This window comes from Podarcis tiliguerta, assembly GCF_965153285.1.
Source record: "Podarcis tiliguerta genome assembly, chromosome: 17".
Lineage (NCBI taxonomy): Eukaryota > Metazoa > Chordata > Lepidosauria > Squamata > Lacertidae > Podarcis > Podarcis tiliguerta.
In genome coordinates, this window is record NC_139550.1 from 26,141,232 (window position 1) to 26,154,138 (window position 12,907).

General features: G+C 48.0%; 1 protein-coding gene across 6 annotated transcripts in view; it reads left to right on the forward strand.

The window, feature by feature from the left end:
- LOC310667864 (SOSS complex subunit C-like) overlaps positions 1-10,305 on the forward strand; it is a 76,938-nt gene extending 66,633 nt beyond the window's left edge. The window contains exons 1-7 of one of the 6 annotated variants that reach the window (XM_083420894.1): positions 1,109-1,189; positions 2,076-2,097; positions 3,143-3,214; positions 4,937-5,039; positions 7,628-7,687; positions 9,407-9,497; positions 10,018-10,305. In XM_083420894.1, coding sequence (XP_083277020.1) covers positions 3,190-3,214; positions 4,937-5,039; positions 7,628-7,687; positions 9,407-9,497; positions 10,018-10,113 — 375 coding nt within the window. In that variant the 5' untranslated portion in view covers positions 1,109-1,189; positions 2,076-2,097; positions 3,143-3,189 and the 3' untranslated portion in view covers positions 10,114-10,305. Of the gene's footprint in view, positions 1-1,101; positions 1,190-2,075; positions 2,130-3,140; positions 3,215-4,936; positions 5,040-7,627; positions 7,688-9,406; positions 9,498-10,017 lie in introns of those variants that run through there. The other 5 variants (XM_083420893.1, XM_083420898.1, XM_083420897.1 and 2 more) reach the window with 5 other exon arrangements.
- The last annotated feature ends 2,602 nt before the right edge of the window (positions 10,306-12,907 follow it).

Sequence of the window (12,907 nt, forward strand, 5' to 3'; positions counted from 1 at the left end):
TTTCAGATTTGAAAATAAGGGACCAGCGGCCTCACCTGTCCCGGGGACAGTCTACGGGATATCTAACAATCCGGGATAGCAGTCGGAAGCAGCGGGAAACGGCGCTGGAATAAGGGAATTTCCCGCAAAAAAGGGGGAGGTTGACAGCTATGCACAGGAGCCCAGCTCCTAGGGGTTGAGTCCCCACCCCCGCAATATTCTGTTCCAGTTGCAAGAATGTTTTAAGCCACAGCCTGCGGTGTAGAGTCGCCGGATCCTGCATCTGGAAGGGACCCCACGGGCCATCTAGTCCCACCCACTGCAAGGCAGGAATCTCAGCTCAGGGCATCCACAAGGATCATGAGATATAGCATGAGAATAACAAGGTTGATTTGGAAACAACAGCAAGCACCAAAGGTAGAAGAATGGCGACAGAAGGTAATGGAATATGCAGAAATAGCTAGATTAACGGGGGAAATTTGACAACAGGGTGATGAAACATTTCAAAAAGAATGGGGGGGAATTATGCCATACATAGGAAGGATAAGGTGGAATAGTGAAACCAGTAGAACTGAAATAAACCAATAGAACTGAAATACAAAGAAAATTTTTGGATAAAGAAAATAACAAAACATAAAATGTACAATGCGATCAATGTAACCAATGGTAGTTGTAATTGAATATAGGCAGACAATAAGAACTATATATACAGGAGGATTTATTTGACAATAGACACTCGATGGACAAATACAAAAGAACAATAATATACAAAAGGGATGAAGACAATGCAAAAAAGTAAGATGTGATGTAAAAGGCCAGAAGAGGGAAGGAGGGAAGTCGGCTCTGGGGAGCAGGTGTAAATTTGAAATATGTGTATGTGGAGTGTGCAAATGAAAACCAGTAAAGAATATTGGGGGGGGGAGAATAACAAGGTGGGGGGCTTTTTTAGACGCTGACCGCTGAAGAGACACTTGGAAAACTAATACTTTTCGCAGTCGCCGCCGCAGAATACCCGCTTCCTTGGGCGGCGCCTTTGGAACTCCCCGCCAGTGGAGACCCAGCTGGCTAAGCCTTCGCTAAGCGGAAGCTCCAGCTCATCCCGGAAGCTGGACGCTGCGTGTCACTCTACCCTTTTCTGAGTCAAGGGTGGTCAGGGAAGCGAAGGCGGGGCTCGTTAACGCGGCGCGCGTGACAATGAAGTCGGGAGCAGGTGAGCGGGGAAGAAAGAGCCCCTAAAACGAGGAGAGGAAGAGTCCATCTGGGCAGCCAATGGGGGGAGGGGCGGGAGAGTCCATTCGTCCAACCAAAGGGGGGGCGGGAAAGTCCATCTGGACAGCCAATGGGGGGAGGGGCGGAAGATTGCATTCGTCCAACCAAAGTGGGGCGGCAGAGTCCATTTGTACAGCCAAAGGGGGAGCTGCAGAGTCTTATCTGTAGATCCAAAGGAGGTTTGGGAGAGCCCACATGAACAGCCAAAGGGAGGGGAGGGAGAATCCACCTGGACAGCCAAAGGGGGAGCAGCAGAGTCTTATCTCTAGAGCCAAAGAAGGTTTGGGAGAATCCATCTAGACAGCCAATGGGGGGCGGGAGAGATCATCTGAACAGCCAAAGGAGGTTTGGGGCAGTCCATCTGAACAGCCAAAGGGGGAGCTGCAGAGTCTTATCTGTAGATCCAAAGGTGGTTTGGAAGAGCCCACGTGAACAGCCAAAGGGGGGGGGGCGGGAGAATCCATCTGGACAGCCAAAGGGGGAGCAGCAGCAGAGTCTTATCTCTAGAGCCAAAGGCGGTTTGGGAGAGTCCATCTAGACAGCCAATGGGGGGAGGGAGAGATCATCTGAACAGCCAAAGGAGGTTTGGGGCAGTCCATCTGAACAGCCAAAGAGGGGGCGGCAGAGTCTATCTGTAGATCCAAAGGAGGTTTGGGAGAGTCTACCTGGACAGCTGGGGGGGGGGAGCGGCAGAGTCCATCTGGGCAGCTAAAGGGGGTGGCGTGAGAGAAACAGGGAGCAGTTCACCGGCAAGGAGGATGTGGGTGAATGGGGACTGTGTCCATCGCCAGGTGCTTGGAGCTGTTTATTTTTATGCTTTCACTTAGGGACTCCACCCATCTGCTGGAGGTGAGCCGAAAGCAGCAACCACGATGCTAACTGTAAGAATCCCCTTCGCGGATTCCCAAGTCCAGGCACCCTGCAAGACAGCTTGCACTACAGCCTCTTCCATCAGTTGCTGGTGCTGATGGGAGTTGTAGTCTGAAAAATGAACCATGGAACGAAATTCCCTCCAACGTTTCTCCAATGAAAAGAGGGATGTCCTATTCCGTAATCAATACTTTTATTACTTATACCTCGTCCATCCGACTGAGCTGCCCCAGCCACTCTGGGCGGCTTCCAACATATATAAAAACATAATAAAACATTGAACATTTTAAAAACTTGGGCTGCTTCCCGATGACATGAATAGCTCCATACCTTCCAGTATTTCCCTGAGGAAAATAGGGATGTCCTACAGTTTTGCAGGGGACGCGGGTGGCGCTGTGGGTTAAACCACAGAGCCTAGGACTTGCCAATCAGAAGGTCGGCAGTTCGAATCCCCGCAACAGGGTGAGCTCCCGTTGCTCGGTCCCTGCTCCTGCCAACTAGCAGTTCGAAAGCACGTCAAAGTGCAAGTAGATAAATAGGTACAGCTCTGGCAGGAAGGTAAACGGCGTTTCCGTGCGCTGCTCTGGTTCGCCAGAAGTGGCTTAGTCATGCTGGCCACGACCCAGAAGCTGTATGCCAGCTCCCTCGGCCAATAAAACGAGATGAGCGCCGCAACCCCAGAGTCGGCCACGCCTGGACCTAATGGTCAGGGGTCCCTTTACCTTACAACAGTTTTGCAGGACATTCCAGGATCAGAAAGCAGGATGGCTTCTGTAAATCCGGGACTGTCCCTGGAAAACCAATCCAAACCAAGTGTAGTTGTTCCAGTAAGGGGGGTCACATGTACCCAGTAGGTGGCCCCAGTTCACACCATCTTTGCGTATAGCATACCTGCTACTCAGCGTTTTCACAAGCATTTTGCAAAATGTGTTGCTATTGCATCCTGCAAACTGAATATTAATGTACAATTGTATTAGTAGTGAGCCTTTTATGTTCATGTGTCCATTTATATTCTTTTCGGTAGCTCATCCCATAACTACGTTGTAGCCAATTAAGGCGGAAACTAGCAAGATGGCATCAAATCCTCCTGGGCAAGGTAAATGTTACGTCTGGTAATCTTCCCCTCTATCTGCATGGTTACGTTATAATAAAATTTTAAGGTGCACACACTCCGCAAAAACCCTTCACCCTTCAAAATTTAGGAAATATTCCCTGAGACTTCATTTGAGTACAGTGGTACCCCGCAAGACGGAAAACCCGCTAGACGAAAGGGTTTTTCGTTTTTCGATGCGCTTCGCAGGACGAATTTCCCTATGGGCTTGCTTCGCAAGACGAAAATGTCTTGCGAGTCTTGAGATTTTTTTCCGCTCCCCACCCCCTTTTTCTAAGCCGCTAAACTGCTAATAGCCTTTTAGCAGCTAATCCGCTAATCCCTTAAGCCTTTAATAGCCGCTAAACCGCTAATAGCGCTAAGCAGCTAATAGGGTTGCTTCGCAAGAAGAAAAAACCGCTAGACGAAGAGACTCACGGAACGGATTAATTTCGTCTTGTGAGGCACCACTGTACACAGAACAATCCCAAAGTCTTATCTCCTCTCATCTTGGAAAACCTTTCCCAATAGTTCTTTCACTCGCAAATCCTTCAAATCGAATACAGTGGTACCTTGGTAGTCGAACGCCTTAGTGGTCGAACAAATCAGCTTCCGAACGTCGCAGTGAGTGTTCCAGTTTGCAATTTTTTTGGGAAGCCGAACGTCCTAAATCGGCTTCCGATTGGCTGCAGGAAGTTCCTGCAGCCAATCGGAAGCCATGCCTTGGTTTTCGAACCATTTTGGGAGTCGGATGGATTCCCAGAACGGATTAAATTAGAGAACAACAGTACGACTGTATTTGTTAAAGGCAAAACAGACCTGTCAGAGGAGCATTCTCTGTGTGTCAGTGGGTGCTTACCATTTCAAAGGAATGGTTCTGACTAGCCAGGAAACCACAACCAGCAAACATTGGATATCTTGACAGGCAGGAGACAAGCTACACTCTTATTATTTATTTATTTATTTGTACCCAGCCAAGACCGTGCTCAGGGCAGCTAACACCGAATATAAATACAGTAAAAACATTAAAAAAAAACAAAAAAAAAACAAGCAAAAAGCTGATTAAAATATAAGTTAGAATACAGCTTAAAATGCAGCCTCGTTTTAAGTGCTAGCCTATAGATCAAAGCCATAAGGGGAGAAAATGTCAAATATTCACTGGGGCCAACTATCCACGCTGGTCCTATATGGGCCAGCAAAAAAAGCCACAGTAAAATTTATATAGAGTTTTATGCCCCCCCCTCCCCAGACAGGACTACAAGCAGCTTATAAATAAACATAAGAACTGCTAAAAACATAGGGAAAGCTATAATAATAATAAAAACCAATTAAACATTGTTAGATTTAAATCTATATGCATATACAAAATCTATTTTATATTTGTATGCAAATAATTACAATAAAAACAACACGGCAGCAGCCCTTTCAGCACAATCTCGTAATACAGTGGTACCTTGGCTCCCAAACAAATCGGCTCCTGAACGATCAAAACCCAGAAGTGAGTGTTCCGGTTTTCGAACGATTTCCGGAAGTCCAACGTCCGGCACAACTTCCGATTGGCTGCAGGACACCCCTGTAGTCAATCGGAAGCCACACCTTAATTTTTGAACAGTTCCAGGAGTCGAACAGACTCTGTTTGAGAACCAAGGTACCACTGTACTCTTTATCATTCACTTTGGAGTGCTTGAAGTAGTGCACAGACTTTTCCATTCTTCTCACTCCTGCCAGGGTTTCAGAATAAAAACAGGGTTGCGATTTTGGCAGAGCTAGATAAGGAGAAGAGGAAGCTGCTGATGCAAAACCAGTCTTCCACAAATCACCCTGGAGCCAGGTACAGTAAGTTTAGAGACCTGCCTTTTTGTTTCATTTGTGTTCTCTGATCAAAGAGGAAAGCCAAGGGGCGCTTTCTCTTGCATGCCAAGGCCCCGTGCCCTGTAGTTCCCCATTGATTAATAAACACACCAACACAAGTGTTTTGGATTATGGGCTAAAACAGGCCACAACTTTATTGGCTTGGAGGTTGAGTGAAACCAGGCTACAGTGGTACCTCGGGTTACATATGCTTCAGGTTACATACGCTTCAGGTTACAGACTCTGCTAACCCAGAAATAGTGCTTCAGCTTAAGAACTTTGCTTCAGGATGAGAACAGAAATCATGCTCCGGCAGCGCAGCAGCAGCAGGAGGCCCCATTACCTAAAGTGGTGCTTCAGGTTAAGAACAGTTTCAGGTTAAGTACGGACATCCAGAACAAATTAAGTACTTAACTCAAGGTACCACTGTATATCTTGACGCCCGCCCACCTGCAGGGAGTCTAAAGGTAAAGGTAAAGGGACCCCTGACTGTTAGGTCCAGTCGTGGCTGACTCTGGGGTTGCAGCGCTCATCTCGCTTTACTGGCCGAGGGAGCCTGCGTACAGCTTCCGGGTCATGTGGCCAGCATGACTAAGCTGCTTCTAACAAACCAGAGCAGCATACAGAAACGCCGTTTACCTTCCTGCCGGAGCGGTACCTATTTATCTACTTACATTTTGACATGCTTTTGAACTGCTAGGTTGGCAGGAGCAGGGACCGAGCAACAGTAGCTCACCCCGTCGCGGGGATTCGAACCGCCCACCTTCTGATCGGCAAGTCCTAGGCTCTGTGGTTTAACCCACAGCGCTACCTGCGTCCCTTGCAGGGAGTCTAACTAAGGGTAAACCACCAGAAGGGGGAGCCCTATGACTTACATCAAACAAGGTCAGTCCGAGGGGTTCCCATTGGGTTAGTGGCATGGCCCTAGCCCATGGGTAGGCAAACTAAGATCCAGGGGCCGGATCCGGCGCAATCGCCTTCTAAATCCGGCCCACGGATGGTCTGGGAATCAGCATGTTTTTACATGAGTAGAATGTGTGCTTTTATTTTAAATGCATCTCTGGGTTATTTTTGGGGCATAGGAATTTGTTCATATTTTTTCCCCAAAATATAGTCCAGCCCGCCACAAGGTCTGAGGGACAGTGGACCGACCCCCTGCTCAAAATTTTGCTGAACCCTGCCCTAGCCCATGGGTAGGCAAGCTAAGGCCCAGGGGCTGGATCCGGCCCAATCACCTTCTAAATCCGGCCCACGGATGGTTTGGGAATCAGCGTGCTTTTACATGAGTAGAATGTATCCTTTTATTTGAAATGCATCTCTGAGTTATTTGTGGGGCCTGTCTGGTGTTAGGAATTTGTTCATTATTACAGTGGTGCACCGCAAGACGAATGCCTCGCAAGACGGAAAACCCGCTAGACGAAAGGGTTTTCCGTTTTGGAGGTGCTTCGCAGGACGAATTTCTCTATGGGCTTGCTTCGCAAGACAAAAATGTCTTGGGATTCCTGGGGTTTTTTTTCCGCTCCCCACCCCCTTTTTCTAAGGCACTAAGCTGCTAATAGCCTTTTAGCAGCTAATCAGCTAATCCCTTAAGCCTTTAATAGCCGCTAATCCGCTAATAGCGCTAATCCGCTAATGGGCTTGCTTCGCAAGACGAAAAAACCGCTAGACGAAGAGACTCACGGAACGGATTCTTTTCGTCTTGCGAGGCACCACTGTATTTTTCAAAATATAGTCCGGCCCCCCAGAAGGTCTGAGGGACAGTGGACCGGCCCCCTGCTGAAAAAGTCTGCTGACCCCTGCCCTAGCCCATGCCCACACTTTGGACAGAATCCACAACTCCAGATCCTTTTAGCAGGATACCCTTATCCAGGAGTATCCTCCATTAAACAAGGGTCCTTGCAGGTCCGAGCAGTTCTGGCGTGGAGGCAAGGCAAAGAAACCCCTGGCCGTGCCGCGATTTCAGTTACCCTGTGGCCATGCCCCCTATCAGCATAGATTGGCCAGGTGGGGGTGATACAGCTGGGGCTGGCGTGGAGGGGGCGACAATCTCCCGCCCCCTAGCCAGGTCGCTACCAGGGCCCGGATACCCAGCCGCAACGCCGCCCACCAAGAACGTGAATAGACCTATCGGCAACACATACTTCTAATGGAAACAGTTCATAACCATCAGAGTTGTGTGCCAATTGTTCCAAGCAGCCAGCTGCAAGAGAGTTTCCATCTTTGCTCATTCCCTCTGGAGAGGGGAAATTTCAGTTCAGCTTTTTTAAAAAAGTTAACTTTTTAATGTTTTGTATTTCCACCCACTTCTCCACCAAAATTCCGCTTCCCCTGTGTTGAACCTTATCATTGTTTTCATATTAAGATTTGAGATTTCTATGAATCTGCTGAAATGTAAAGCTGCCCCTGAATTGAAAAAACAAAACAAAATCCTCTTCCATGTGTTTAGCGTAGAATTTATTGCTCATGGTGGAGTAGTAGCAGTAGTATTTTCGCGTACTGTAACTTGTTGGCTACGAAGAGACGTTGTCTCAGCGCAATCTCAATGGGAAACTCTTTTCCTGCATACAGAGTTCTGCAGCCACTCTACCAAACATATGAACTCCCCATCATGAAGACTATGGACCCCTGGTTAGTAGCACTGTTTTATTCAGGTATCACTTAGGCAAGTTATTGGGGGGCGCCGGTGAGAGAGCAAAATGTGCTGGGGTCCCTTTTTCTTCTACTGCATGCCTTCCGGTTGACTTCCTTTTGACTTTCACTTGGGTTTCCTCCCTATCTGATTTCACCTGCCATTGCTGGAGTGAATGTTCCTGAGCAGAAATGTCCTGGCACCAGCGTTCAAAATTAGCCAGGCGCATTTGGCACCTGACTGTGGCCACTTGCAGCCCAGTGCAAATGCCCGGGTGCCAGGATGACTCCTGGCATCTCTGCCACCTGGAGGTGCCTGCCTGGGGATCCTTGGATCTGGACTCTTTTCACACACTAATACCCCATCCTGTAGATTTCTATCCATTATATTTTATCTGCACAATCAGAATGAATTTCTGGAGCCATAATAATAATAATAATAATAATAATAATTTATTTGTACTCCACCCATCTGGCTGGGTTTCCCCAGACACTCTGGGCGGCTTCCACAGAGACCAAAAATACACTAAAATGCCACACATTAAAAACTCCCCTGAACAGGGCTGCCTTAAGATGTCTTCTGAATGTCAGGTAGTTGTTTATCGCTTTGACATCTGATGGGAGGGCGTTCCACAGGGCCACAGCGCCACTACCGAGAAGGCCCTCTGCCTGGTTCCCTGTAGCTTTGCTTCTCGCAATGAGGGAACTGCCAGAAGGCCCTCAGTGCTGGACCTCAGTGTCCGGGCAGAACAATGGGGGTGGAGACACTCCAGATATACTGGGCCAAGGCCGTTTAGGACTTTAAAGGTCAACACCAACACTTTGAATTGTGCTCGGAAACGTCCTGGGAGCCAATGTAGGTCTTTCAAGACCGGTGTTATGTAGTCTCGGCGGCCGGCCCCAGTCACCAGTCTAGCTGCCGCATTTTCGGTGCAGCCTGAGCAGGGGCCAAGAACATTATACAGTGGACCCTAGAGTTACATACCGCTCTGGATATGTAACTTTCAGGTTGCGAACGCAGCAACCCCGGAAGTGTATACTTCCGGGTTTCGCCGCATGCGCAGAAGCGCTCTGCGTGCCACGCATGTGCACAGAAGTTTCACCTCCAGTTACGGACTTTTCAGGTTAAGTACGGACCCCCAGAACGAATTTAATTCGTATCCGAAGGGGCCACTGTAGTGAATTGTTGTAGCTTGTCTTCACTTCTCCCACTGTTGTGAATGGCCTGTATCACCATTAAGAAAAAGAGGCCGGAATAGGCCAATATATATTATGTGGACTGTCACTTGATCAAGTGACTTTTCTTCTTTAAGTTCCCAAAACTCTTAACCTAGCTCAAGATTTTCATCTGAACATGCCAGATCTTTAACTGAGACTCAATCATAGTCAGTCCATCATTTGGAAAATAAGACGTTAGAGCTGTCTTGCCCCAAAATGGCAGCTAGGCATTCTGTTGGGCGACTGTAACCTTGGTTGAATGAGTCATTTGGTGCCTAGCTTATATATCTGAGTTTCCAATGCTGTCTGGCATGTGCAAATTATTCACTTTGCATGTCAGATTTGCCCAAAATCCCAAGTCTTGTATTTAAAGTAACGACATGGAACTTCTTGACTCTGAAACACCCACCCTGGCCATGACAAGCCTCTACCTTGATTCTGTGCTGATGGCTGCCTTCCCTGCCTTTGTGTGACATCTCAATTTCTTATCATTGCTCGCAGCATCTCTCTCGCCAGATCTTCCCTTAACAAGGACTTTCGTGATCATGCTGAACTACAGCACATCGCTGCACAGCAGAAGGCTGCTCTACAGGTGAGTTGTCCTGACCAAAGCATATCCAAACGGGCCGTATTGCAAGTTTCCCTGGGCTTTTTTGTTTTGGTGCCTCGGAGACTATAGCTCCTAAGAACCCCCCACCCATCTCAGACGTTGGGGGCAAAAGCTAACATGCATCACAAAAGCTTAAGATTTGCATAGTGATGACAAAGTTTAAAATTCTGAGAGTGTCTTCTGATTTGGGAAGTGGCTTTGGTCATGTTACGTTCTGTATTATCTCACCTTTTAGCCCTGTTTTAAACACTGCGGGCAAAACCTTTGGAATAATGAGCTAGATGTGAGGACGGACGTTGTAGTTCGGCAATATGGAGGGCCGGGGGTTCCCCACACCTGGGTCAAAGCAGCTGAACTACTAGCAGGACTTAAATGTGGCAAAGAACAGATATTCCTTCCAAATCTGATGTTCTTAAGCACGCACTCATGCTTGCATGATGGTGGAGAGACTTGGCTTCCATTGAAAATGTGTCCTTTTGAAACACTTATGTTCCTTTCGCAGCATGCTCATGCACATTCCTCAGGATACTTCATAACGCAAGACTCTGCCTTTGGAAACCTTATTCTTCCTGTGTTGCCACGGCTTGATTTAGAGTGAGGAACCATCCTTGGGACGAAGAGCATCTGTGTTTCTCCAGTCCTGCAGCTGCTCCCTTGCCAAACTTTGCTTCTGGTTTATGAAAGCAAGAGGACTCAAAAATGAAAGTTGTTGGGTTTTGTTCACTGTAATGGCTTTCCATTTTGGATTCAGGTATTTTGTTTTCAGCGAATGTTAAACTTCTTAAAACAAGTTCTAAGGTGTCCTGTTCTTTTCTTTCCATGTGGCCAAATTCCCCACAGTGGCGCCAGGTGAGGAAGAACTGGCTACTTGGTATTCCGTGACCACAATCAACACTACCCTGCCCTAGACAGAGGGAAGGGGGCGGAGGTGGCTACTTGCGATTTCTCTCGGTGGCACTGTGGGGCCATCCCTCCTTGCACAGTACCCAGAGAGAGAGAACAAATGAGAGGAACCAAGAGCAGCTAGAGTTTTCTCTTGCTCGCTCTGCCTTGCGTATCGAGACCCTGCGGTCACTCCTTCATTGGGAAATAACTCACACAAGGACACAGATATTAGGGCAAATTTGGCCACAACTTTATTGAATTACAGAATGGGAGCGCTTTTGGCTTAGGCATTGATTGGACCCAACTATATCTGACTCCTGCCCGCTGCGCAGGAAGTCCGGTAAGGGTAGGGGGAGCCCTGTCAATGCGTACCAACTTGAGCTCCTCCTGGTGTTCCCGTCGGGGTCGTGTCAAGGCCCTATCCCCCCAGCCGGGCTTCGGACAAGATTAACACCCCCGGATTCCTTTAATGGAATACCCTTAAGCTTGGAGGGGCAGGTAATGGCCACACCTCCCCTCCTCCACACAAGGTCAAACAATGCCTAAACGCAACCCTAACAAAGTTGTGATGATTGCTATGAGGTAGGCAAAAACCATGAGGGACACGGGTGGCACTGTGGGTTAAACCACAGAGTCTAGGACTTGCCGATCAGAAAGTCGGCGATTCGAATCCCCGCGACAGGGTGAGCTTCCATTGCTCGGTCCCTGCTCCTGCCAACCTAGCAGTGCAAAAGCACGTCAAAGGGCAAGTAGAGAAATAGGTACCGCTCCGGCGGGAAGGTAAACGGCGTTTCCGTGCGCTGCTCTGGTTTGCCAGAAGCGGCTTAGTCATGCTGGCCACATGACCCGGAAACTGTACACCGGCTCCCTCGGCCAATAAAGCGAGATGAGCGCTGCAACCCCAGAGTCGGTCACGACTGGACCTAATTGTCAAGGGTCCCTTTACCCTTTACCTTAGGTGAAAACCAAGTGGCCAGTTCCAATACGCCAGGTGGAAAAATTCCTACCAGGTCCCTTGGACTACCAAGGCGACCAACCGAAGTCCGTAGCAAGGCCAGTGCCTAACCTGCAAATAGGGAGGGAGGGAAGGTGATTGAGGAAGCGAGCCAAAGAGGAAGTCCTCCGGCTCACTCCTCGGTTGAAATGGCCCTGGCCTCCCCCCCCCCCCCCCCCGGCCAGGCTCTGATGTGTATTTGATAAAGCGGAACCACACTGGGGTGAAGGTGCCCTTCTTTGCTTTCCCCCGCATCACTAACTGCTAAATGACCACAGACGCAACACACATTGCAGCTCCAGGCTCACAGTGTCATTTTGCAAAACCAGCACCATGTCAGCACATTCAATGGGCTACATCCTACTCTGAATGCTGGTTTGGTGGCTTTGGGAGGGTAAGGTGTCCGGTGCAACTTATTCCTTGCCAGTAGACTCAATGCTGTGGCATTTCGAAGGAGGTCGTTTGACGATGTCAGAGCCCCTGTATAAAGTATGCATAAAAACACTATTGAGAAAGTGTTAAGGACAGGGCCGGAATTAGGTTTGATGAGGGAGGCCCTCAGCTCCTGAAGGTAATGAGACCCTTTATATGTCCAGCTGTCCTTTGCCAACAACAAATTCTCGCTGTTTTTTTTGGTGTTGAATATATGCTATAGTGATTTATGGACCTCATAGGTATCTTGAGCCATTTGCACATGCAGAATGTGGGTACCCTATATGTAGAAATGAGCAAACCAGTGATATTTTAGGGAGCAGACTAGCAGGTGGGGCCCATGACTTACATCATAGGAGCCTACACAACACAAAACACCATTGCTGTATGTAGGTTTTATTTTATTTGTTTTTCATCTTATATTTTGGAAATGTACATCCACAGGTCTTTTACCTTTAAATTTTTTTTGGGGGGGGGGGCCAAGAGAGTGGGGCCCTAAGCTAGAGCTTGTTTAGCTTATACGTACACCCAGCACTGGTTAAGGACAACATTTGAATTGCTTTAGGAACTGTTATCTGTAAATAATTTTCTATTAGATTTACAGTGGTGCCCCACAAGACGAATGCCTCGCAAGACGGAAAACCCGCAAGACGAAAGGGTTTTTCGTTTGCAGAGGCGCTTCGCAGGACGAATTTCCCTATGGGCTTGCTTCGCAAGACGAAAAATGATGAAAAAATTTGAATTTTTTTTTTGCTCCAAAACCCCTTATTTTGAATCGCTAAGCTGCTAAAAGCATTTTAGCAGCAAAACCGCTAATCCCCCACCCCTTAAAAAGCCGTTTTTAGCCCTTAAATCGCCAATAGCGCTAATAGCGCTACTCCGTCAATGGGCTTGCTTCGCAAGACGAAAAAACCGCAAGACGAAAAGACCCGCGGAACGGATTCTTTTCGTCTTGCTAGGCACCACTGTACCAAAGAATAAAATCAAATCAGGTTTAAGAAAAAGAGTTTGGATTTGGTATCCCGCTTTATCACTACCCTAAGGAGTTTCAAAGTGGCTAACAATCTCCTTTCCCTTCCTC